A 25,286-nucleotide genomic window follows, 5' to 3' on the forward strand; every position below is an offset into this window, starting at 1 on the left:
AATTTTATATTTTGGTCAGTCGCGGATGCCAATGCGAATACTCAGATTTTTTTTTATTTGACGCCATGCGTCTATGTCTTGGTGACTTTGGCGACAGTCCCGCCCAAACGAAGCGCGAGTTAAATAAATAAATAATACCAAATCATAAAGAGAAGACCGAAAATGTGATACATAATTTTATTTCATTTATCCAGTGCATGGCGGACTAGCAGCAAAAAATGTTACTCCTGCAATATGAAGCTCATCGAAAGGTAAAAAATCGCTATTAGCAATAACAACGTACTGTGTCACCGTATTACTATGAATATTTGTTATAAATAACTGTACTCACGTGTTGTGCAATAAAGAATGTTCTATAGTCTACAATAAACTGCTTTTTTTAAACTCATAAAGCCTTATAGAAAACAAAAGTCCATGTGTCCATTGTTACGCAATACGCAGGTTTATCTAAACATTGTGTTAAATTAGTCAATAGTAACTTGTTTTCAAAATACTTATTCTATTGTATTATCTGCATAGATCATGTTTCGTAATGCTAAGTATAGTTGTAAATGAGCGAAAACGGGACAAACTAAGTTACGAAGGTATTACTAGGTGCATTCGCTAGGAATTTATTATTAACTTGTAATAATAAATTCCTAGCGAATGCATTGTTCAAGACCACTGGTTTACGACACCTGCCGCTTTGACTGCATAGCTTACGGGCTCGTAAAAACAAGGCAGGAGCCGAAAACATTTTAATAGAGATTCTGTCTCTTTTTCTCTAGATTTTACCTGTGCCTATATCTGTAATCAAATCTTGCAAGTTTTTACCCAATATTTTCAATATTATAAAGAGATGGAGCTGGGGCCCATTTCCGCTATTTAGAATTGCCGATGAATTTATGGGAGTTTGATTAAAATGATACTTTTCGTTTTCCTCTAAGCATTTCATACAATAATTGGAAACTCATTGTATTAACAGTGGGTTTTCCGCCCCGTACTGAATTTATCGTCATCGCCTGTTGTAAATAGAAGAAGTTGAACATAGGAGCTCTGCTATAAAATGACTCGACCCCATCGCATGTCTTTGCACGCGTACCTTGATCTCAAAAAAAATATAAAAAAGAATTTAAAAGGGTATTTTTTATGATTTTTTTCACACAAGTGACTTATTGCGGTGTGTCAACTTTAAATAAATCCTTTTTTGCTGTTTTTTTCCTTTGTGCCTTATGCTTTGTTTTTATTAATGTTTCTTGCGTTCTTGTTCCTTAACGAGATACGATGTTTCCACTGAAACAAATATTTTTACTTGGTATTTAACCTCATTTACATACTTTTTTTTTATAATAACTATCGTGAGACTGATTCATTATTAAATGATGTAATGCGATCCCGCCGCGTCTGCTCATGATTAAGGACTCCGGTTGGGTCCGAACCTAGTCGGGCTACCCCGATAAATACGCGTGAGTAAACCGTTACATCATTTAATCATTTACACACTGTTAGATAAAATCATACGCCAAATTCAACGTTCAAGGTAAATCGCTTTGAAATTTAAATTTGTTTATTTCGATTTGTCAAAAACATTGAACCAACAGCTAAGAATAAATCGTAATAATCATAGTAGGAAAACACTCAGAGGTCAATCTATATCTATACTAATATTATAATTACGAAAGTATCCCTGTCTGTCTGTCTCCCTTTCACGTCAAATCTAAAAAACCGATTGTAGTGAAATTAGGACTTATGCTACTTTTTACTGAAAAAATGGGATGTTTCAAAAAATCATTGACCCCCATTACCACCCGTAATTGGGGGTCAAAGTATATTCAATTTTTTTTTTTGGTATTGTCTAAGGCTTCGAAATTTGTTTATTAGTTTATTGTTATTTTTGGGTATTTCGGTTTTAAGGGAAGGTAATAGGGGTTAAGGTTACATTTGATCCCTGCTTTCCCACGGAAACGGGAACCATCGCGCGCTGTAAACTGAAATCCACACAGACGAAGTCGCAGGCAACAGATAGTCTATAATAAAGCCAAACCTGTTTTTAGGTCCACATCCTATTAAACAGCCTTGCGATTTGTCGATTTAAACCAGTAATATAATAATTATGTATACTTCGTTGAATGTTAAAGTAAAAACTATACGTCTCTAATATTAATTTAAAACATAAGTAATACATAGATACTTGTTGTCAATTTTTTTTCTCATTCGAATTAATTGTACATGACGCATGTCTCATGAAAGTAACTTTTTTTTTTAAATTATTAACTACTGCCAAAAAAAGTAGGCAAAGATTGAAGTCAAAGCCATTCTTAATCACTGCACGGATAACCGAGTGGTTGGGGTCACTTAGCCAAACCTTCTGAGTGCGACGTGTCGCGGGTTCGATCCCCGCTTAGGACAAGCGATTGAGTGATCCACGAATGCTTGCGAGCTTGCGCACAATCACAAAGATTAAATGCCCAAGAGCGAAAGTTAAAAATAAAACGGAAAAGAAAAATAAAAACAGCAATGGATTGTTTTTTTTTTATCTGCTGCTGTAAAATAATACAATTGTAAGGAGTGTTTACAACATAAATTACAATGCAATAAACTATTTATTAGATAACAATAGATTTATTTCCTTTTCTTCTTTATTTATTGTTGAGATTAGGTGAACATTAATAATAATCATTTCGTATTTGTGGTAACAACATTCAAGACTTACTTAAGAATTATCGAGCATTATTTATAATTTAACAGCACTTAATTTACATAATATAACTTAATACTAAAAGTATTTCTCTGTATGTAAATTAAGTTTTTTTCTATGATTTGTCTTATTTATAAAAGTTTGTAACTGCTTAAAAAACCTTTTTGGATCCTGACCGATTTCGACACGACTAGAGACAGATCAGGCACATTGCCCTCATTATTACGTGCCTTACGAAACACGGCAGCTGTGATATTTAAGCACACAATAAAATAAAAAAATCTATAATAATCCTGGCTGTTTGAAACGTATTAGCAGATACATGATAACACATAGTGATGTATATCATATAAACATGTGTGGGTTGTGCGATGTATACTGAATACTAATGAAACATAAAGGTTATTAACCCTTCCTTTTAGTTTTAGTATCAATAATATTGTTTGCAACGTTTAAACGTTGACTCTTGACTTCTATTCTTATTTAATCTGTTTGCTTTTAATTAACGTAAATTACTTTGAAACTGCCGCTCGAAATGACGTAGTAATTATGGTTTAAAACCGCTTGTCAGTTCCTGTATTAAACGGAATATTTTAATTCTATTTTTATTTTAGGGTTGTCTAATATGAAATCATGTCAGTTTATGTTGACACAAGTAAAAACATTATATATTTATATAGCATATCAATTATTGATATAGATAGTAGAGTGATTTTAATCGTATTTGTAATAATATATCTCGTTTGCCGAGCCCTACGTGTTCGCGATTTAGTCTGTTACGCATTGACAGCTCATATTAGTTTTTTTTTTTAGTTTGCGGTCGGCGATTATAACGCTAACCGAGTTCTGGCCAGTCCATCACGCATTTTCATGATCGACTTTGCTGGATACGGTTGTGTTTGTGCTGTGATAATTAGTAAACATGATTTTGTTATTAGTATTAATTGTTCTAGTTTTATTATTAATAGCCTCCTGGATTAGGTTAAACCGGGAGAGCAAGAGGTTTAATGTACGGGGACCGTCGCCACTGCCCCTAATTGGAAATGCTCATTTGTTTATTGTTAAATCTTCAGGTGAGATACAACATGTCATTTTCTATAACTATAAATTATGCATTCTCTATATAAATGTAGATATATCTATTGTTAAATGGTACAACAAAAAATACTAATTCATCATTTACATTTAAATATAGATTTCAATGTAGTTAATTAAATATTATTATTTACTTCTATTATACGTTTATTTACCTACATAAAAATGGCTTGAACAAGAAAATATTGAATAAATAATTCAATTAAATTACGAATAATATAAAATGCGTCACAATTTTTATTGTCATTTCAGTAAATAGAAAATTATGCTTGTATAATAATGTTTTATTTTTTATTTTGTCATTTAAATAAATTGAGTATTTGATTTACAAAAACAGTTTTAGGTGTGTGTATACCGTATACCGTTTATTGTATGTGTGTGTGTTCATGTATACTTACACATACTTACGTAGTTATAATATGTAGGGAATCAAGAAACCTGTTGCCAAATCCTTATACGTTGAAGGTCACCCGGCTGGCTACTACACTCGCATTTCGAGTTCATTCCGATGTTACAACTTTATTTACTTAACTGTGTTCTATGTAGATATAAGTTAATGCTACAATTATTAAGAGTAACATACAAAAAATAAATCCATTCTAAAAAAAATATAAGCATATTTTTTAATTTCGAAACAAATCGTAGGAGGTTGTAATACTATCATCTTTGAATCTAAGAAGAATATAGGTACTCACATTAATTCGTAGTTGCATGAAGAGCAGTCGTTACTGGAAAAATATTTCAATCGAAGGATAATCTGGAACCGAAACGGAAATAATATTTTTCACATATCCGCAACTAACTGGCACATCCCTGGCACTAATTGTATTATTAGATACTCTTAATTTTCACATTGTATTGTGACAAGAAAATAATATATTTTTTCACCGGTCCTTTAGGTTTTTTTTCAATAATCGAATCTTAATCCGGGCTTGGGTTACGCATAACTTAAAACCGGCCATTAATAATTCACGAACAAAAAAAAAACAAGCATTTTATAAAAATATTAATCACGTGTCGTTAAGGCTAAGTTATTGACCTATCAGTACCTACACATTGTGATCCCGATACGTTATCAATAATGTACTTTTAATAACAATATGATAGCTACCGATTTTACAAACATTTACAGGCATTAGAATAGAATAAACAATGTTGTTTTAACAGTCAAAATAATAGCGAATGAAATGGGGACACTGATAGCGATTTTGGCTCGTTGCTCTTTTGTTTTCTTTTTTTTTAATGGCAAAGGTTGTTGAACTAATTGGACAATTTTTAATGTATGAACGACCTAGGTACTGAATATGCAGTATTTAGAATCTACTTCTATAGTTAACACAAGTCATTTGTACTGAAAATAAGGAAATGTTGAAAAAAAAAACTGAAGCCTGAAAATAATATAACCTAGCTTAAACCTAAATGGTTACAAGAGTGCCATGTAATATTTATTAATAAGGTCGCGTTTGTAGTCAGGGAGGATGGAGTGACAGTCACAGTATTTGAAACCTTCCAACCATGTTTTCATTCACACAGAGTATTGATTGATCGGAAAGGTCACAGACCCGCCCCCGGTATGCTCCAACCACCTTCCCCTATACGAGAACAAACTTTAAGTTACTTTTAGCACAACCTCAAAAACTAAAACTGCAATAAATAAATTAAGATTCTCATAGATAAAAATTGTAACCAAAATAAATGATTGCAAAATAATAACGCTCATTGTGTTCGCTAAATTACACCTTAGGATGAGTTACTGTAGAGGTCATTCTATTATTGGTGGATTCGCTGCCTAAAATGACGCATTTGTGAATTATCTATAATTAGATATACATACAATATAACATATGCAACAAACCGCGTTTAGAATTGTATTTGACATTTATTTGTAAATACGTAAATGGAAAAAATAAATAATTTAAAAACGCATCGACTCCTAGTATTATAAAAAAAACCCTTAGTTTTTTATTAACATTCTTTTTGCGAATTACTAATAACTATACTGGGATTAAACTCATAACATAGCCTGTACCTAAGTCAATAAAACTCATATTTGCGAATGCGTCGTGTGTGGAACCCGTTGAAATATACAGTAAAGCTGTATTTTTTTTTAATACAGGTTTCATTTGTTTTTTCATTGTCATAGAAATTAAAGTTTCTGTGAAAAAAACAATAGCCGTCAATCTCACGCACAGATAAATTTAAATATTTGTATTCGGAATAAAATAGGAAATTCGGCGACGCGTGACGTGTATTAACGAAACCAACATTACTATTTCAGATTACAAATTGGTCTCGAACTAAGCTAAGCTAGTACAATAAGTACAAAACAACTGATAAACATCCCCATACATTTTTTTTACAAAAATATTATGAGCAACATTTGTCACTCACTAGCCCTGCATGCCAGTCTCGTGTGGTCGTTCGATCGCTGTATTCAATGAAGGATTGCATCGCATTGCCATACACATACACAAAAACACAGGTGACGTAGCACGGCGGATTAGGTTTAGTCATTAAGAGCCTGACACTACCCGTTCAATCACCCGAGATGTTCACGAGAATTCCCCGCTTTACAAAAAAAGTCGATACTTAAAATGTCCATGTGTATTTCCTTACAAAAAAGTCATACGGTACATTGAGTAGACTTAACTAATATTTATCCTCAAATGTTTTCTAACACACTCCTCTTTTTTTGTTTCAGAGTTCTTGAATTTACTTCATAGATTGGCCTTAAAATATGGCGATGCGTATCGAGTGCATTTGTTCTCACAACCGTACGTGATTCTAACACACCCTAAATATCTTGAGGTAGGTGAGTGTTGTGTACTTAATCTTCTTCTTCTAGCGGTGTTTTTCCAACTAGTAAAGCGATCAGCTTGTTGTAGTCCTTCTTTGCTAGCTATCCCTTCCCACACCCTGATGTACCTTAACCGTTAATATGCTACTTCAATTGTATTATGATTGCAAAAGGTCTTTTCATAAACAAAGTTTTATATATTGAAAGCCACTTCAATAAAAATATCCTCTAACAAACAAAAATATTCTATTCCGAAAAATATTTTTACTCCTTCCAGTCGATCTAAAATTTGCTGATTTGCAGCTGTGGAAGAGGGATGTCGCTACATCCAAAATCAAAATCAAATAGGCCGTTTCTCAGGCACTTTTAAAACATTACTGACCCTAGTTGCACGGTTCCAAAGTATCATTCTTATGGAGAAGAACCGGCAAGAAACTCCATAAGTTACTCTTTTCAAAATGAAATATTATTTATATTATAGTAATGTTTTACATTCTAATGAATGTCTGCAAAAACAGCGTAAATTAGCAAAACAAGTATCAAATAGCAAAATGTTAAGATTTTCTATAAAAACTGACATCTAGAGAAGAGAAGACGTTACAATGAAGTAAGTTTTGCTGAGGTTTACACTGGTGATACAAATACAAAGCATATTTAACAAAAAACGAAAACAATAATAATTGAATGACAATTTTACATAAACTAAACTACTATGTAGTCCTAATCAAATCCTTAACAGGAATGTCAAGGCATGTCATAGCTTCTATGAATAAAGGCTGTGGCTAAACTAATAGTAGATAACAACAAGGAAAATAAAATAAAATAATGCACTAGCAGACCGCCAGGGAGACCACATGTACAGAGATAATACCAATATATAAAGCTGAAGAGTTTGTTTGTTTGAACGCGCTAATCTCAGGAACTACTGGTTCAAATTGAAAAATTATTTGAGTTATGGAAATCTAAAGACTAAATGTATGCAAGTTTTTCCGAACGAAACGGCAGCGTTAAAATAATCCTTTCAGTAACTGTCTCGCTGTATTACTTTAAGATATGGTGCATGTAGCTCCGCACTGAAAAAGCACCTGAAGACACAACTGATTTTGTAGACGTACATAAAGGTTTAAGATTAAGACTTTGCTCATTATAGTCTTCGTAACACCATTCAATTATAAAATAAATGACCGACGTTTTATGGAAATTTTATATTGTTTTTTTTTTAACTACTTTTACACGTACTTTGTCAATCTCATTTATACTATGGACGTTTTTAGCTGCCTGTTCCAAGCTACGTATTTGTTTCAAGGCTTCACTAGGTTACATAATAGGTGCCGACATTTGATACGACGCAAAGGCTCTTATTAAGAATCCTTGTCGACTAATGACTGAAGAGTCACGTCAACGCTGAACGAACCTTCAAATGTACCTATTAAAGTGAGAAGAATATTTTACTTCTCTCTTTGAATTAGACAATATAATCTAAAATGTGATGGGGCTACGGGGGATCATTCCCCAGGGAGAACAAGCGGGAAAATACCAAAATACATGCAGAACTATTGCATACTATGTGTGTAAGAATAATAAGAAAATTATGGCACCTGCCTTTCTACACATGGTAATAATTACACTATTTAAATTATAAACATTGAAAGTGTTATGTAACAAAATTACACGATTACACGTGTCAAGTGATAAAAATCAATAAAAAAGAAAACAGACAGAAAATTATTTATTAAACGAGATAAATATACGCTCGAGTTATTAGGTAGCGAGTCATTATTATATTATTGCAAGTAATTACCTAAGCATTCTCATACCTACTATTATGAATGATAATATTCAAGGAAAACCCTGCATTACTAGTAGCTAATGACCAAGAACTTAGTACAAATATTCGAACCTTTTTTGGACCCGGTAGAAATTATGGACTTTTCGCGCTGGGCTAGGCAAAAGGGTATACCGGATTCTTACCGGCTAAAACTAGCGGTATGCTTACCGTACCCTATAACTTTGGGCAAAGCTGAAGCACTTTCACAGACTGCCGCGATACTTTCAGGGGATCTACCAGAACCTTCTTTAGTAGAAATATTATTGCTGTTGTGTAAGCATGACAGAACGACACGGTACATAGTTTCGTCTCTCTTCCACTTATGCGAAATATAGTAGGCCCTCTATTCAATCAGTTCTTTAAAGCTAGGCTCTTGACGGTGAAGTAAATCCCTCTCTACAATGCTTGGTCCAAAATATTGATTTTAATTAGAACCGTATTGTTGTAGGAACTCGTGCCAAGTATGGAACACATAACAAAAGGCAGGTCATACAGCTTCCTGACTTGTTGGCTCGGGCAAGGCCTCCTCACGTCCACAGGTAAACATACCTCCATACGAAAACAAATTTCATTAACAATAAGCTTAATAAAGATTTTCATTCAGTGTGAAAATTAGCTGCAATTTTCAAAAATACATATAGTTAATGTGAATAATTTGTTAAATTATTTTAGGTCAGAGATGGAAGTCTCACCGTAAATTCTTGACTCCCGCTTTCCACTTCAACATTCTGCAAAACTTCCTGCCGGTGTTCTGCAAGAACCAGCGAGTGCTGACAGAGAAACTGAAGAAAATGGCTGACGGACGCAACGTTGATTTGTTTCCGATTGTCGCTTTAGCGGCTCTAGACAATGTTACAGGTGAGAATATAACTGTTAAAGTTGTATTTTGCGGAGAACAATGAAGAGGAAGGAGTAGTCACGATTCAGGACCATCTATGGTTCATAAACTATCGGACCATCTAATTCACTAGCGGTGATTCAAGATTAAGTTGAAAGTTACGTTTTCATTTCATCATAGATTTGCAATGATTTATTTAATCATCTAATTATTTTTATTTCTTTTCTAGAATCAATTATGGGAGTCTGTGTGGATGCTCAGAAACACAGCAAGTCAGACTACGTGCAGTCTATTGATGAGTGCGTATTGTAGATTTACTATTATTACGATTCTTCTAGATTGTCTTATCAACAAAATAAAAGGAATCAATCAAAATTGTTGATGATTAAAACGGCCGGCCCTTTTATTAATTCGATAAGATACTTTGCCTAATCTTATCTTATTTGATTTTAGATTGTCGAGAATCGTTTCCATGAGAATGCAAATACCTATCCTCGGCGAAGATCCGATTTTCAATCTATTGCCTTACAAGACGAGACAAGACAAAGCATTGAAAATCTTGCACGGACAGACAAACCAAGTAATCAATGCAAGACGACAAGAACTCAAGAATTTGAATATTACTGCTTTGAATGCTAGTGATGATGTTGGTGAGTAATTTTTTATAGTTTTAATAGTTGTTTCCCGCGGTTTTATCCGGATAGTATCCGATCCCGCGGTAATTTCTTGTTTTCCTCCTTAAGAAGCGCCCTTATCTTTATATGTTGAAAAATAACAATAAAGGCTTCTTTTAATTTATACTCCAAATTATTACAGCCAACAAAATATGTCAAAGGTTTGACAGGAAAGTAGTACAGCAGCATGGTAATTGAATTTGGTATTTGTGTTATTTCTTCTCTTTGTCCATATTCTCTCACTGTTATTACCTTCCTACCTGAACGACGAAACATTCAAGATTTAATAAGCCGAACCGCTTCGGCCGTTCTCGAGTTTTAGCGACTTAAGAACAGTAATTCATTTTTACAACGAACTCTTTGGCAGCACCTTTTATTGTATTTTTAGAGTATAGATTATTCGTTTTTTTATTTAGGTATCAGGAATAAGCATGCCTTCTTGGACTTATTGTTGCTCTCTGAAATCGACGGCCAAAAAATAGATGACGAAAGTGTTCGAGAGGAGGTCGACACCTTTATGTTCGAAGTAAGTTAATTATATAGGAGGAGTTCAGAAATAATTAATCAACTTAAATCTACTACGTATTAACGTTTTTAATCCAGTTTAGTTTCAAAGAATATCGTAATTTATATTCTGTTAAATTAATTTTAATTTTAAGAAACAAAAAAGCAAACCTTTAAAAATTATAATTTAATTTCAGGTTCGTCATTCCAACTAGTTTTACTAGGCGAAATTGACCTTAATATGTATGTTGTGTACTTTTTCTTTTACAGCCTCCAATAATTATTTTAGGTTACTTCACTGTCTTTTCAAGAACAGGCATTGAGGTTTCTGATGCCTTTAGTCCTATGTGTAGACCTAGAATGTAAAATTGACTTTCATGTTGTATGCCGGCAAGGAACCTTGCCGAAAATTATTGCCGGTGATTCTTTTCTAACACTGACCGTTGTTCCAGGGTCACGACACCACGACCTCAGGCATCGCCTACACTCTCTACTGCTTGTCAAACCACAGAGATGTCCAAGAAAAGATTTACGAGGAACTCCAAACTATATTCATAGATGACATGCACAGAGACCCAACGTACCAGTAAGTTACCAACGAAACTTTAAAATTTTGATTTATGTCATTTTTTTTAATCGTTTTTTTTTTCTAAAGAACTGGTTGATAGTTACAACGTATTAATTAGGTATGCGGATGCGAATAAATTAGTTTTTGTTAACCGAATTTGTTGAAGAGTTTTTGTGAAAAGTCAAAACTCCAAAATCTTATAAATTACATCGGTTATCATGGATATCTCAGATAGTTGATAGCTGATATCTCTACAAAATGGTAAAAAAATGAACTTGCATTTAAAAATCTTATTCACATGAGATGGTGTATTTCTCACACATTTTCTTTCAACTTCGCCTCCATCATTATGTTTCAAGAATTTAACTGCATTTGGCAAAGTTGGATGCATTCCAGAAACTTGTAAACTTGAGTAGAACATCTATATACTCGTACTTATGTTGAACTCAACCTTCATTCCTGCAGCGGCTTCTGCAGCTCACAATACGCTTTTTATCATTTAAGTTTCATTTTTTAATCATTAAAACCTTGTAAACCCAGTTACGATTTTAAGTAACAGTGTCAGCGGTCATTGAAAAAAATCTGTCGTCTATTCAGGCTTTCCAAATTAAAACCTAATTGCACTGGCCTGAATTTTAAAACATTCTACTTGTAAACAAATTAAAAGTAGAATATTTTCAGCCGCAAAATAGATTCGAAAAGGTTTTTTTTAAAACAGAATCATTTCTATAGAGCCAGTGCTAAGTGAGAAAGCCGAGATTTGTATTACCTTGGGTTTTGAATATGATCTTGTTGCTGGCGCGTTAATTTTTATTTAAATGTCAAGGATGCCATGTTGTTATTATGATGATGAATAGAACCTCTTTAGAGAAAAATAAGTGAAATTTAAATTAATATAGGGTTTTCTATGTGTGTGTAAGTGGTAGAAGTGTTTGTCATTGTGTGAGTGTAAAGAATTTTGTTTTTTTTTGTTTAGTGAACTGCACCAGATGAAGTATTTGGAGCTGGTGTTGAGGGAGTCGATGCGATTGTTCCCACCGGTGCCTATGGTTGAAAGACGTATGATGAGGGACTGTGGTAAGTTATATACATGTAATACTGTAGGTAAATAGTTCACGTATAATATATATACATATTTTAGGGCTTTTTGTAGCTATGCTATTTCTATACTGGCGTGGTTTTCTTTTTTTTTTCACGCTTTTTTTAGGATATTTATCATTCACATACCGATTGCTCAAAATTGTTCAGTTGTTCCATTTTTACTCTCAAAATTCGCTACTAACTTTAACTCAGTTGTTTCGAAAATACAAACGACTTAAACGAAATATTTTTAATAGACATCATCCTATGTTTTTCAGAGGTTGGAGGCTTAAACTTTTTGAAAGGAACATCGGTGGTGATCAACATCTTCGAGATTCAGAGACAGCCTGAATTATTCGAGGATCCCTTGGAGTTCCGTCCCGAAAGATTTGAGGGTCCACTAAAGCATGCCTTCAGTTGGCTTGCATTTAGTGCGGGTCCTAGGAACTGTATAGGTAAGGCTACAACTTCTAATTTAAATAGCATAAAAGGTCCATTAGTCTTCCTTTAATTTTTCTTCTTAGCCTGTATCAAAACCTCCCAGCTTGTACCGGCATGTCGTCTATAATTACATATAAGTGTGGCGTGTAATATTACCATTTTTCTATCTCATAAGTATTCCGAACTTGTGTATCCAATCACCTGTTTAAACCTAAACAATGAAACAATTGCTCCATATTGGGATTGACTGCCTATAAATATGTGATAAGGACGCTTTCCCACTGGCGTTTTATATACGTTGGCACTTCTATGAGGCGACGAATTTTTGTCAAACACCGTCCTGCTTTGTCTGTATCGGAGCGTATGTATGGAAATATATTTCACAATTATATGGAAATACAATCTTTTTTCGATCAAGTCAAGTGGCTTTGACCTTTCACGAACTTTCTGAATCCATTCGAGTGTTTTCTATTGACGTGAAAGATTGAGGGAATGTCACTTTAGTAGAAGTGCTGGGGGGATGGATGTCCAAAATACCATGACCAGCATCCAGATCAAAGTCACGCTATGTGTGTCATTTGAATTTTATCGATTTTGAATAGTCTAGATCTGGTCAATGACTTTTGAAAAACAAAGTCATTTAGCATCCTCAAGTATCCTTAAAATAAATTATGTTTTTTGAAAAAGGTTTACAATAAATAGGATTTACTTGAATTTTTGTGTCAAGTTTTTGGTTTGATATATTTGAATATTATTATTTTGTTTAATACCGGTTTGTTTATTGCTTTTCAGGTCAAAAGTTCGCGATGATGGAACTCAAGATTACAATTTCGGAGATCGTCAAGAACTTCATAATTCTACCTTCTGATCAGGCTCCAGAACTGAGCGCAGACCTTATTTTAAGATCACAGAACGGGGTACATGTCAAACTTAGACCTAGGAATTAGAATTAGATAATTAGATAAATAGGTTTATGGTAACTGTAATGTTAATAACTGATGAAATAGTTTTTAAGTAGGGATTTTATATTTGGGACCAGAAATTTGAAAGGAAATAAATATTTTTGGTAAGGAGGTTTTGTTTTAATTTATTCACGATAATAAAAGACGTGAGTACGTTTAAGAACATTATTTATCATATTATATGTACAGTATTTAACTAAGTAGAGGATAGTACAAACCCAAAATTTTACGACTTTTATTGAAAAATGTTTTTGTTCATGCATGTATTTTGCTACATAGTAGTGAATGACAAGTGTGAAAATGAAGTAAGTTTAAATCCCGGCACTAACCAAGGTCTTTTCAAAACACTGTGAGGAAAAGCATCGTGAAAAAATCAACGCAACAGAAAAAAAATCAAGTTTATATCATGCCTATAGGGATAATAAATTCTGACACCATGTTGCAAAACAGCCACACAAAAGAAAAAAAGAAGACACTGCACTAAAGACAATAATTTATGGGCGGTTAAAACAGACTATTATAATAAGTAGATAAATATGCGCGCTGCGTGATCCTATGCTGCTCGCCTTGCCCTCTTATCAACTAGACAAATCCGGATTGAGTAATCACTTACAATCAACATTATGTTGAATCTTAGGGACAGAAAATTACAACACGAAAATCAAGATTATATAATTTTTAGCGCTATTTGTTTATTTACTTTTATTTAATGACTAGCTGTTGCCCACGACTTCGTCCCCGTGGCGTGGGTAGAAGATAATAATATAAGTTATGATTTATACCTGCAATATTTTTTCACATTTTCCATTGTATCTTCGCTGCTATTAGTCGCAGCGTGATGGTTTATAGCCTTAAGCCTTCCTCGATGAATGGTCTATTCAACACAAAAAGAAATTTTCAATTTGGACCAGTAGTTCCTGAGATTAGCGCGTTCAAACAAACAAACTCTTCACTTTATATATTAGTATAGATGCAACGGTTTACTCCCACGTAGTTAAAGGTCAGTTCGACTAGCAACCTCGCAGCGTCAGCTCATGATTAAGGACTCCGGTAGGGTCCGAAACTAGTTGGGCAATCCTGATAAATACGCGTGAGTAAACCGTGGCAATCATTGTACGATAATTACCATCAAAATGTTATAATTGTCCTAAATTAGGCTTCTAAGCTTTTTGAATGTCAAATTACATTAAACAGTACCCAGACTATCCCTAACCACCTTACTACTTATGCTTTAACCACCTTCGTCTTTTACCTTTTTCTTGCTCGACAGGGTTCGATCATCATCATCATCAATTGTTCCCTATTCAAGTTTTGTAACCTTTATATATTGTTAGGCGTTGATATCTCTCTTAGCGCCTACTCGGTTTAAATTCGCAAATATCAAGAAATACACTTGAATTAAAATAGGTACATTAAATGACGTTAGCAAAGGTTTAAAAAAGTTACGGGAATGATAAAACGTTCCATTTAAGTTGTTATTTGTATAAAATCTAGGTCAAAGGTATCGAAACTGCTCGAAACGTTGAAAGGATAGGTAGGTTTAAAAGGTCACGTAGGTTTAAAAATTTTAATTAAAAGCAAAATGTTTCAATAAAGCTTTTTTAAAGACTTATGAAATCATACACCATTGGCCTAGCCTTTTCCAAACTATGCTCGGGTCTGCTTCCAGTCTCATCGGATTCTGCTAGGTACCATTGCTTTACAAGGAGTGACTGCCTATCTGACCTCCTCAACCCAGTTATCAGTAAGATGTCTGAATAACAAAGACAAAGATAGAAGCGTAGCTTAACCTGTGATCGATTCACTTATGCAGTTATAGCTTAGCCACGAGCTTTTCTTGTGCACACTTATGGACATATGAAATATTCCTAAAAAAGAACCACGATATCAAGCCTGGCTTTAAGTTACTTTATTTTAAAAAGATGCTGTGATAATATTTCTTGTAGAATAAAAGGGTAAGAAGGAAAGTAGGGTAGTAGTTAGTTATCTGAGACACTGATGTATGGTTTTAACGTCGCCAATTTTGAAACTACTGAGTAAGCCGGCATCCAATTTGCATGAAATTCTACCCGGGATTATGTAATCTTCAGGTAAAATGCTGAAGATTTCTTTTCTAGCTCAACTTAATAACTTTGTTCGATTTTTTATTAGCATTAAGTTTCTTAAGCTCATAAAAACTAGATTTTTTGTAGTATTACGCATTTTTGCAAGGTATAATATATTCAGGATATAGTAAAAACTAAACGATCTGGTGATACTTCACGTGAAATTCATCTGATAATAATTCCTAATGCGCGTCCTACGTCACTAACGAATGGCATAACCTCCAACGTAACCGGGAACGCAATTTGTCTGCAGACATTGCGACCGGCGTTGTCGCTCCCGTATAGGCCTTGTTAGCCTTCAGCGCAAGTGCCAAAGTCAGAAAAACTAACACGGCTGCTGTTTCAATCATCTGTCATAGAATTTAGAGGCCACTGATGACGTGACCCAAAGGCTAGCTTTTACATTGAGCCGCTAATTTTCTCTTGGCTGTTATGTAAGTAAGTAGGTAAAACTGCAGCTTTTTGGAAAAACCGTCACCCTTATGTTAGGGCTCAGGATTTATATTTATATGTGGACAGTCCAACCCTGTGACAGCGGAGCTGTTCTGATGTTGAACGTTGGTGCAACTCATTTAATTCTTGACATTGATAGAACGCCTAAAATTATTCTTTAACAAAAGTTAGTGGTAAGCAACTTCCACTTGAAAAACTAAAAACTAACACTGGGAGTAAAAAATGAAATACGGGTATAGAAAAATAAATATAATTATTTACTTTCTTTATTAAGGTCTTTGGTTCCAAATATAAAATTCATTTTGTCATTCAGTTTCCTCAGTCCATAAACTTATCTAATGCCTAGGTCGTAATTTGACATTTACTCCATTCTGTGATCTTAAAACAAGGTCTGCGCTTAATTCAGGCGTTTGATCAGAAGGCAGAATTATGAAATTCTTGATGATCTCCGAAATTGTGATCTTGAGTTCCATCATCGCGAACTTTTGACCTGAAAGGCAATAAACAAAAACATACAGGAAAATCCGTTAAAATTCTTTGAGGTATCTGTAAAAAAATCGAGCAAAAAAAATTCAAGGTAAGTAATCATGATATGCTACTTAAAGCACCTTTTGTGAATCAAGAGATATTTGAAGGAAATCAAAGATGACAAAAGCGATCTTGTTCAAAACTCATTTACCAGTTCAATTTGTCTATACTTCTATAGTATCAAGATCTCCTCGTCACCATTTTATTTGACTACAATCAAATACGCTCTGACTATGGAACTGCTAATTTAAGGATACATTTTGAATGACAAAAGATTTTCAAACTGTCAACATCCCAAAATGAAGCAATTGTTTTACTATTAAGTTGGGACATACAAATGAAAGTATAGACAGGAATTGTACGAACAGGTTCAGAAGACATATGTCTGGAAGTTTAATATCGAATGAAGTAATTACCCCTTAGTTATATGAAGGACGTTAAAATACTGGAAAGATCTTAGTCATCAAATAAGCTAAGATGAATAGTTCCCTATTTTATGCAAGCTTATTTAGAAATTGTTTCCTTACCTATACAGTTCCTGGGACCAGCACTGAACGCAACCCAAGCGAAGGCGTGCTTCAGGGGACCTTCAAATCTTTCGGGACGGAACTCCAAGGGATCTTCAAATATTTCAGGATGTCTATGGATCTGGAAGATGTTCATTAACACCGATGTTCCTTTCACTAATTTTAAACCTCCGATTTCTGCAATTCATAAATGTTATTTAAAAAAAGGAATATAAGAAAATACCGAATAGCACTTTCATGCTAGAAAAAAATCTATAGACCAAGCACCCCGTATCGACAACCCTTCACCACTTCCTAAGCTCTTACTTCTTACTCTAGCTGTGGAGAAAGTAACTCGTTTAAAGTTTAAAAACTTGACAAAGTACTAAGAGAAAAGTAAATAGATTGTTTTTTTTTTAACTTTTCAACCGGCAAAGATTTTAGCACAGATTGGACACGCAAAATAAACCAAATATTTGTGAACTGTTATAAATTATGAAGTTTGAAATACAACTTACCGCAGTCCCTCGTGATAAGTCTTGCGATCAAAGGCACCGGCGGGAACAGTCGCATCGACTCTTTCAGCACCAGCTCCAAATACTTCATCTGACTGAACTCACTGAACAAAAGAACAATATTGTTTACAATTATGTAGAAGTATGCAATTTTATTAAAGTGAAAAAAAACGCGTGAGAAATATTTAATTTAATGTAAAAATTTTGCTGGAATATGGCGCTTTTGAAATACAAATAATGTTGTTTTGTCCTTGACAATTCTGTAGAAAATTGCTGCAACAAATGCAACGCTTGGCTTGGCTAGAGAACATACCATTGAAATAAGCATGAATAATTATAACTCTCTTGTATACACTATTTATAAGTAATAACCACAGCAGTTTGTTAAATAATTTCCAGTAAGAAAATGGGAAACTGTTCTAACTAGTTTATGATGCCATAAGAAACTTACTTGTATGTCGGGTCTCTGTGTAAGTCATCTGTGAAAATAGTCTTAAGTTCCTCGAAAATCTTTTCTTGGACATCTCTATGTTTTGACAGGAGGTAGAGAGTGTAAGCGATGCCTGAGGTCGTCGTGTCGTGACCCTAGAACAAATATTAATATTTAGAAAAGAGTTATCGAGAGGAACGTTGCAGTCCACGATGTAAATACATTTCCATTGGTAAAAATGTTGATTTAATGTGTGAACAGAGATTCCTTAGATTCTGGCAAGTGCCAACTGTGAACCAGCCAAATGATTCGTCATTTCCAAAACCATAATGACATACATAATGTACTTGTTTATATATCGTGTGTGTCGTAGGACGTGTCTGATGACCGTATAAAAACAGTTGAAATACAACTTCAAGTTTTGTTGTGCTGCATAATTGCTTTACATACCTCGAACATAAATGTGTCGACTTCCTCTCGAACGCTCTGATCATTAATTTTTTGTCCGTCAATTTCAGATAACAACAATAAGTCCAAGAAGGCGTGCTTGTTCCTGATACCTAAACAAAAAAAAATAAGCATGAAACGGAATAGGAACATTAAAAGAGGATCATCATTCTTTTTATATCTTGTAGAAATGAACAGAAATTTGACTCACCAACATCATCGCTAGCTTTCAAAGTAGTAATATTCAATTTCTTAAGTTCTTGTCTCCTTGCGTTAATGACTTGGTTTGTCTGTCCGTGCAGGACCTTTAGTGCTTTATCTTGTTTCGTTTTTAGAGGCAATAGATTGAAGATCGCTTCTTCACCGAGGATAGGTATTTGCATTCTCATGGTTACGATTCTTGACAATCTAAAATCAAATAATACAAAATAAGATTAGTTAAGGTATCTTATCAAATTAATAACAGGTGGTAGTTTTTTACCATCGATAAATTCATTATCATGTTAGCTTTGTATTGTGTATATGTAAACATAATTTTAAAATACGTACTCATCAACAGACTGGACGTAATCTGACTTGCTGTGTTGCTGGGCATCAATACACAGTCCCATAATGGATTCTAAAGAGGAAATAATGTTATTAGACATTTAAATAAACCACTGCATCAAAGTGAAAAAAAAAAACAGTAATACTATAAACACAACTTATGAAAAAAAAATGGTCTCCGAACAAAGCTATGACTTTACGAAATGTTGCATCCTAACCTTCATATTGATTTTATCTTTGTTGTATGTTTGTTGTTATTATAAAGGCAATAGAAATACATCATCTGTGAAGGTTTAACTATAACGATTCATTCAATACAGCCCGATCGCAGACGGGTGGATGAACAGACGGCCAGATCTATAGACAGCGAAAGTTCAGTAATAGGGTGCCGTTTTTACCTTGTAATAAAAAGACTCATCAGTAATAAAAATTAAAAAAATTAAATTATGAATTATCATATCCCGGTTATATCTAAATACGCTGAGGTATTCCTTTTTATCAGTATTTCTGAATTACAGTCATATAACAAACCTGTAACATTGTCGAGAGCCGCTAAAGCGACGAGAGGGAACATATCAATGTTACGTCCGTCAGCCATTTGTTTCAGTTTCTCTGTTAACACTCGCTGGTTCTTGCAGAACACCGGCAGGAAGTTTTGCAGTATGTTGAAGTGGAAAGCGGGAGTCAAGAATTTGCGGTGAGACTTCCATTTTTGGCCTAAAACACAAATTGAATTTTATTATCCGTTGGACTATATTAATTTGTCAAATAAAAAGTTTGCACGCTATCAGAAGTTTTTTTCATTTTCTTATTAATTATGAAAAAAAGACCCGCTATCCCGTGACTCATGAAACTAGTCGCAATCTCGATAACTGCGCGAAAGTGAACTTTAGTATCATTTAATAATGTTAACAGTTGTTGCCAATTCAATTAAATTTAAGTACTTAGAGTTATTTACCTGTGGAAGTGAGGAGGCCTTGCCCGAGCCAACTTAGCAAGAAGTTGTATTGCACTCCCTTTGTTATGTGATCCGTGCTAGTGATGAGCTCCTACAACAATAGAGTAAATGAAATTTTTATTGAAATCTCGAATAGAATACAGTTTGGCACTTCAAGTACTCTTATCACAGTTGTGGTATAAGCTGGCCTGCTTGCACAACTGGATGTCAGTGTGCATGTGACTTGAATTCTTCTAAAACCCCCCGCGACACAAGGATTAAATTCCTTAATGCGGGAGTAGTTAAACAAAACGTTATAAAATCGTAAAGATGTCAAAACTGTACATTGAATGTTTTTTAGTGAATACTAGTAGCAAGATTAAGGTCAGTTAAGGATTTTTCTTCTCAGTTTTTTCTGTACGTGAGTCCTCTAACGCGCACTACTGACCGGATTTAATATGAAACAATGCAAAGCTCACAAGTAATTAAAACATGAAACACACCACACCCCTCACTTACTTCAATATATTTAGGATGGTTTAAAATCACCGTCGGTTGTGAGAACATATGGACTCTAAACGCATCACCATATTTAAGAGATAGTCTGTGAATTAGATTCAAAAACTCTGAAACAAAAACATTATTATTACAATAAATAGGGCAATATAATTTAAGGACGGAGCAAACATTCAATGGGAAGTAGACACAAAAAACAAATAGATTTGAAAATTACACAAACTATGGTACACCTAACAATATAATGTACGCTGGCTATATGCGCCTAACTGCTATGCACAGGCTGCTTTCCGTATAGGGATGGTTTTGAGTATTGATCACCACGGTCGTTCACTGCGGTTTCGCCATTTCAGACTCCAATATTTGAGATGTTTTCCTTCACTGTATGTCAGTTGTGTCTTAGAATAATTATGGAATTAGGTACATATAACTTTGAAAAAGTCACTTTGGTAGTTTGCGTTGAATCGACAGATCCATGTCTCAAGGCCATCACGACTCTACTCCACAATGTACCTTTTACACTAGTAAGAACTTTTTTTAATAAGTGTTTAAGTACTCACCCGCGTCACTACATAATTTGTCGCAAGTTCCAATTGACGTGTACATATAATTCAACTCATTTGTGCGCGCGGCGCCATGTGTGCGCTATGTGCACGATTGAGTGCGTCTGTTTATTATGGAAGCTTGACAGTGTTACAGTGACACACAAATCAAAGCTGTGTTAGTACACAACGTTACTGTGTGTGTACAAATGCTACCCACACATGACGATGCGCGCAAATATGAGTACGAGAGAGTTGAGCAACTATGAGCCAATTTTGTATACCACATATATATTTTTTTTTACATAATTTTACGATATCTACTTAACTAACAAGAAAGAAACAATTAATGGAAAATAGCTTGTGTTTTCTCTCACCTGAAGACTTAACAATGAACAAATGAGCATTTCCAATGAGAGGCAACGGCGAAGGTCCGTTTATATTAAACCTCTTGCTCTCCCGAACTAACTTAATCCAGGAGGCTAATAGTAGTAACACTGCAACAACTGATACTAATAACAAAATCATGTTTACTGATAATCCGAGCTCGAACACGTTAACACAGTCGAATTTAGCAAATCGGAAGGCGGTTTTATAGTACTTATCATCGCTGGTAGGGTCACCACGTTGCAACGTCGGAGAGCCGGACATACCATTCGTTTTTGTTTTGATGAAACGTTAATTAGTTCAATGCACGCCGGGGGGTGAGTCAGACTTGCACCGACGGAAACCACCCCTTTCCCATTCCCTTCCTCGCCTCGCCTTCGGTAGTGCGCATGCGTGGCGCGGCTGCCGTTGGGGCTTGTAGACTCGACAGCGCTCACTTCGTCCGAGACCGAACGCGAATACGGTCGTCGCTTGGTTTCGGACGGGGTACATTAAAATACCTTGCTTTAGTCCTATGCAATAGGACTATGGGTGACAAAAAACTGGCCAGGCTAGACAAATTGTCCAAGTTGTTCTTAAACATTTAAAAAAAAGAATAATATTATAATAATTTTATAAAAAAAGGATTTTATTTCTAAACAGAAGGTAAGTTAACAGTAATTATTTGGTAAAAATATAAAATAAAAGCAACTTAAAATACAATTAATAAAAAAAAGTTACATAAAATATGAAATGAAAAGTAATTCGATCTACAGTTTGTTTTATTCTTCTGCTAGAACCTCTCCGTAGATGTAAGGCTCTTCCCAGGATGACCAGTCTTCTCAAGACTTGGCTAATTGAACCCTATCTGTACCGGTGACTTTAACTACGCCACCTTCCCATCTTCCTCTACTCCTCTTACCAAGTGGGGGTTTCCAGGCTGTATTTATTTTTGTCCATCTCTGGTCTTGCCAGGGTGCTACATATCCAGCACATATGTCCAATTTAGAGTCAGCGCTTGTCTTCTTGCGCCGTATTCTTTGGAGAGTTTTTTGTTTAACATGCTGCGCTTTATTCCTCGTTGACATCTTACTATCTTTAATTTTCTATAGTTCTACTCTACTTCTGCTATTGTTGTATATTTTTGAGAACTTGTTTATATTCTTTCTCTACGTTCTGTTTCTTAATGTTTCCCATATACTTTCATGTGCCAAGGTGTCGAATGCTTTTTGGTAGTCTATAAAAGCTAGGTAGAGTAGTCGTCTCATTTCTTGAAACATTTCAATGAGTAGTTCCAACGTGTGTATTTTGTCCACAGTCGAGATTCTTTTTCACTTTTCCCTCTTCCAGGGAAGTAGTCTTATCGGATATATCTTATGTAGTTCGCGATATCTTCGGAATCACTTTTGTATAAATCAGATTTATACTCAGACCAGGTGTCTCTAGATTTTTAAAGACTTGGTTGCACAATTTTTTCAGTGGTGTGACGAGCATTTTTGATGCAATTCTTAAGATAACATTTCTTTAAGGTTCTTACACGTATTCAAAGTGTTTTTCTTTTTTCACCTTTGCTTGGGTATCTTCATAGACTCCAACCTTCTCGGGTGAGTTGCTGAGTAGAGTCAGACTTTTACCGTCTGAACCTGCACCTATGTACGACGTCTACCATGTTTGCTCACAATTCACTGCTGGATATAGGCCTCCCGTAAGCTGCGCCACAACACCCGGTCTTTTGCCTTCGAGTGGAAAGTCCGAGCCAGCCACCTTTTTTAGGTCATCGGTCCACTGAGCTGGGGGTCCCTCACTGCGTTTGCATTTGCTCGGAGCATGGCAATGCATTGAAATTCTCTTGCACCACTTTAGAAAATGACCTGAATGTCCTAGCTTTACACGGATGCGTGGCAAACGTGATAACTTATTAGATAATAGACATGTGCAAAAATTTTGTTTGCATCACATTTTTCTATCAAGACCTTTGTGGCCAAGCTTATTGCCAAGATTTTAAATATTGTCTTTTACCATGACTTGTTTTATGCATAATTAATGTTTTTCATTGGTTTTTTTTTTCAAAAAATGTATTAGATTTTCGATTTTGAAACTATATATTTCATTTTTAAACATGAGTCACCACAAATTTTATTCTTTTTTTTCGGGATCTATTGGTATTATATTTCCAAGCAAGTTAGTATTTGCATTCTTAAAAAATGTGTTTATTTAAATACAGAGAATTCCTTTTAAGCATAGAATTGAACAACTTAGGTATAATGTTAGCCTATTGGTATTGCTGAGACGGTTGCACCAATGTCTTTTTTAATTTATTATCGCTTGGTAAAACTTCGAATCTTCAGGAAACCAGGTCGCTGTAGAATTTATTAAGTCTTTGTGATTCAACATCAGAGACCCTGGTTGAAAAGTTCTGACTCCATGTTGTACATCAATCATTCAAAAATAAAAAAAGAGCCACAAAACAGGCTTCACGGAAATACCTATTTTGGTCTTCAAGTATTGTCCATGCATTTGGACTATAACCTCACATTATCTATATCTAACAAAGAAGCTCTACTATAATAAGCCTTTTTTTGCAGTCATCATTAAATTTAAAATGGCACAAGTCCAAAGTCTAAAGTCGTTTTACTGTTACATCATATCTTCGTACGATATAATAAATACTGTATGACAAAAGCAAAAAAGGGCCGATTATGCTCTTTTATTTTTGTAAAGTCATGTAGTTTGAATTTCATTTTATCGTGTTTTGTGTTTTTTGACTAGCTCGTGGTTAAGCTACAACTGCGCAAATTGATCGATCAGGGGTATTCAGAAGCTAGACAGTCTATACAGAGACAAAAACGCGGATGACGTAGCACGGCGCTTCAGGTTTGGTCAGTAAGAGTCTGACTCTAACAAATTACTCCCCGAGAGAGTCTCCACGAGGATTCCCCGCCTTACCAAAAAAAAAGGATAATTATGCATAATGTGTGTTTTTTTCTATCATATCATCATGGTGACTGACTATTAACTACGTCTATTCCAGTATATTTCTCTGCACGGACAACAAGCCCGAAGTATTTGGGTGATGCACAAACGCGTATTCCGATGCTGTTTTGTGCACATGATCGGAATATCTATGAAGTACTATCCTTTAATACGAGACTCGTTCTACTAAAAACTTAACACATATATACCAATCTATATCTATACATTTAATAAAATTGTTCTAAACTGAAAACTGTACAATGAGTAAATAAAAAAACAAGAATTGCTGCGTGGTCCACGAATGACTCCGAAGCCAAAAAAATGTTTTTCAGATTTTTATCTCTGTTTGTCTGTATGTATGTCCAGGAAGATCTCGGCAAAAAACTGGATAGATTTGATTCAATTTTTCTGATAATATTAACAAAAAGTCCGTAACATAGTAGATTTTTGGGCGCTGAGTTTCGTCCGATTCGGTCGAAACAGGAATTTCATTTTTAACAATATTTTTGTGTAGTGTTTCGGAGTACACTTTTTTGAAGCAAATTTTGTACAATCAGAATGGAACATATTAGGTAAGCTTATATTATTTAAATAAAATGCCAGGCAATAGGGATGACGATTGGGTATAAAAATAAAGTCTATTTAGTATCGCAGTTAGATAATTGAAAATTATTACAGACGTAATTTTTCATTTTACTGAAAAAACTAAAATTGACAAAGATAGACCGCTTTAAAGTGTAGGGGCGGGGTCTTATGACGTTGTGTATTGATCAAAATATACGTTTGCGGGACAAATTGAAAAAAACGTATAGATTTAGTTTGTCAAAATTGTTTAGAACACCTAGCTAGATGGTGCACATATTTCATTATTTTAAATAAACAATATGCAGTTAAAATTTCAAAGCCGTAGGTCGTTCCATAAAAGAAATAATTTTTGACACCCCATTACACCCCCTCC

At 34.6% G+C, this 25,286-nt stretch overlaps 2 protein-coding genes across 3 annotated transcripts; one reads left to right on the forward strand and one right to left on the reverse strand.

The window, feature by feature from the left end:
- The first annotated feature begins 233 nt into the window (after positions 1 to 233).
- On the forward strand, positions 234 to 13,575 carry LOC113507362 (cytochrome P450 4d2-like). 2 transcript variants are annotated; one of them, XM_026890231.1, is made up of 11 exons: positions 234 to 251; positions 6,474 to 6,580; positions 8,846 to 8,936; positions 9,070 to 9,255; positions 9,465 to 9,534; positions 9,689 to 9,885; positions 10,326 to 10,435; positions 10,866 to 10,999; positions 11,958 to 12,058; positions 12,340 to 12,516; positions 13,295 to 13,575. In XM_026890231.1, the coding sequence occupies exons 3-11, from the start codon at positions 8,861 to 8,863 to the stop codon at positions 13,447 to 13,449; spliced, it is 1,206 nt and encodes a 401-aa protein (XP_026746032.1). In that variant the 5' UTR covers positions 234 to 251; positions 6,474 to 6,580; positions 8,846 to 8,860; the 3' UTR covers positions 13,450 to 13,575. The 2 variants fall into 2 exon arrangements, with proteins under 2 accessions (XP_026746032.1, XP_026746027.1); XM_026890226.1 differs by lacking the exon at positions 234 to 251 and adding an exon at positions 3,480 to 3,750.
- A 2,724-nt stretch (positions 13,576 to 16,299) lies between these two features.
- LOC113507377 (cytochrome P450 4d2-like) lies at positions 16,300 to 21,655 on the reverse strand. The gene is made up of 11 exons (XM_026890238.1): positions 21,367 to 21,655; positions 20,451 to 20,557; positions 19,953 to 20,043; positions 19,526 to 19,711; positions 18,998 to 19,067; positions 18,660 to 18,856; positions 18,452 to 18,561; positions 18,023 to 18,156; positions 17,575 to 17,675; positions 17,078 to 17,254; positions 16,300 to 16,512 (listed from the first exon to the last, which is right to left on the reverse strand). Exons 1-11 carry the CDS (start codon positions 21,638 to 21,640, stop codon positions 16,358 to 16,360), a joined length of 1,602 nt encoding a protein of 533 aa, XP_026746039.1. The 5' UTR covers positions 21,641 to 21,655; the 3' UTR covers positions 16,300 to 16,357.
- Positions 21,656 to 25,286: the final 3,631 nt, after the last annotated feature.

The sequence above is a fragment of the Trichoplusia ni genome, chromosome 2, assembly GCF_003590095.1.
Source record: "Trichoplusia ni isolate ovarian cell line Hi5 chromosome 2, tn1, whole genome shotgun sequence".
NCBI lineage: Eukaryota > Metazoa > Arthropoda > Insecta > Lepidoptera > Noctuidae > Trichoplusia > Trichoplusia ni.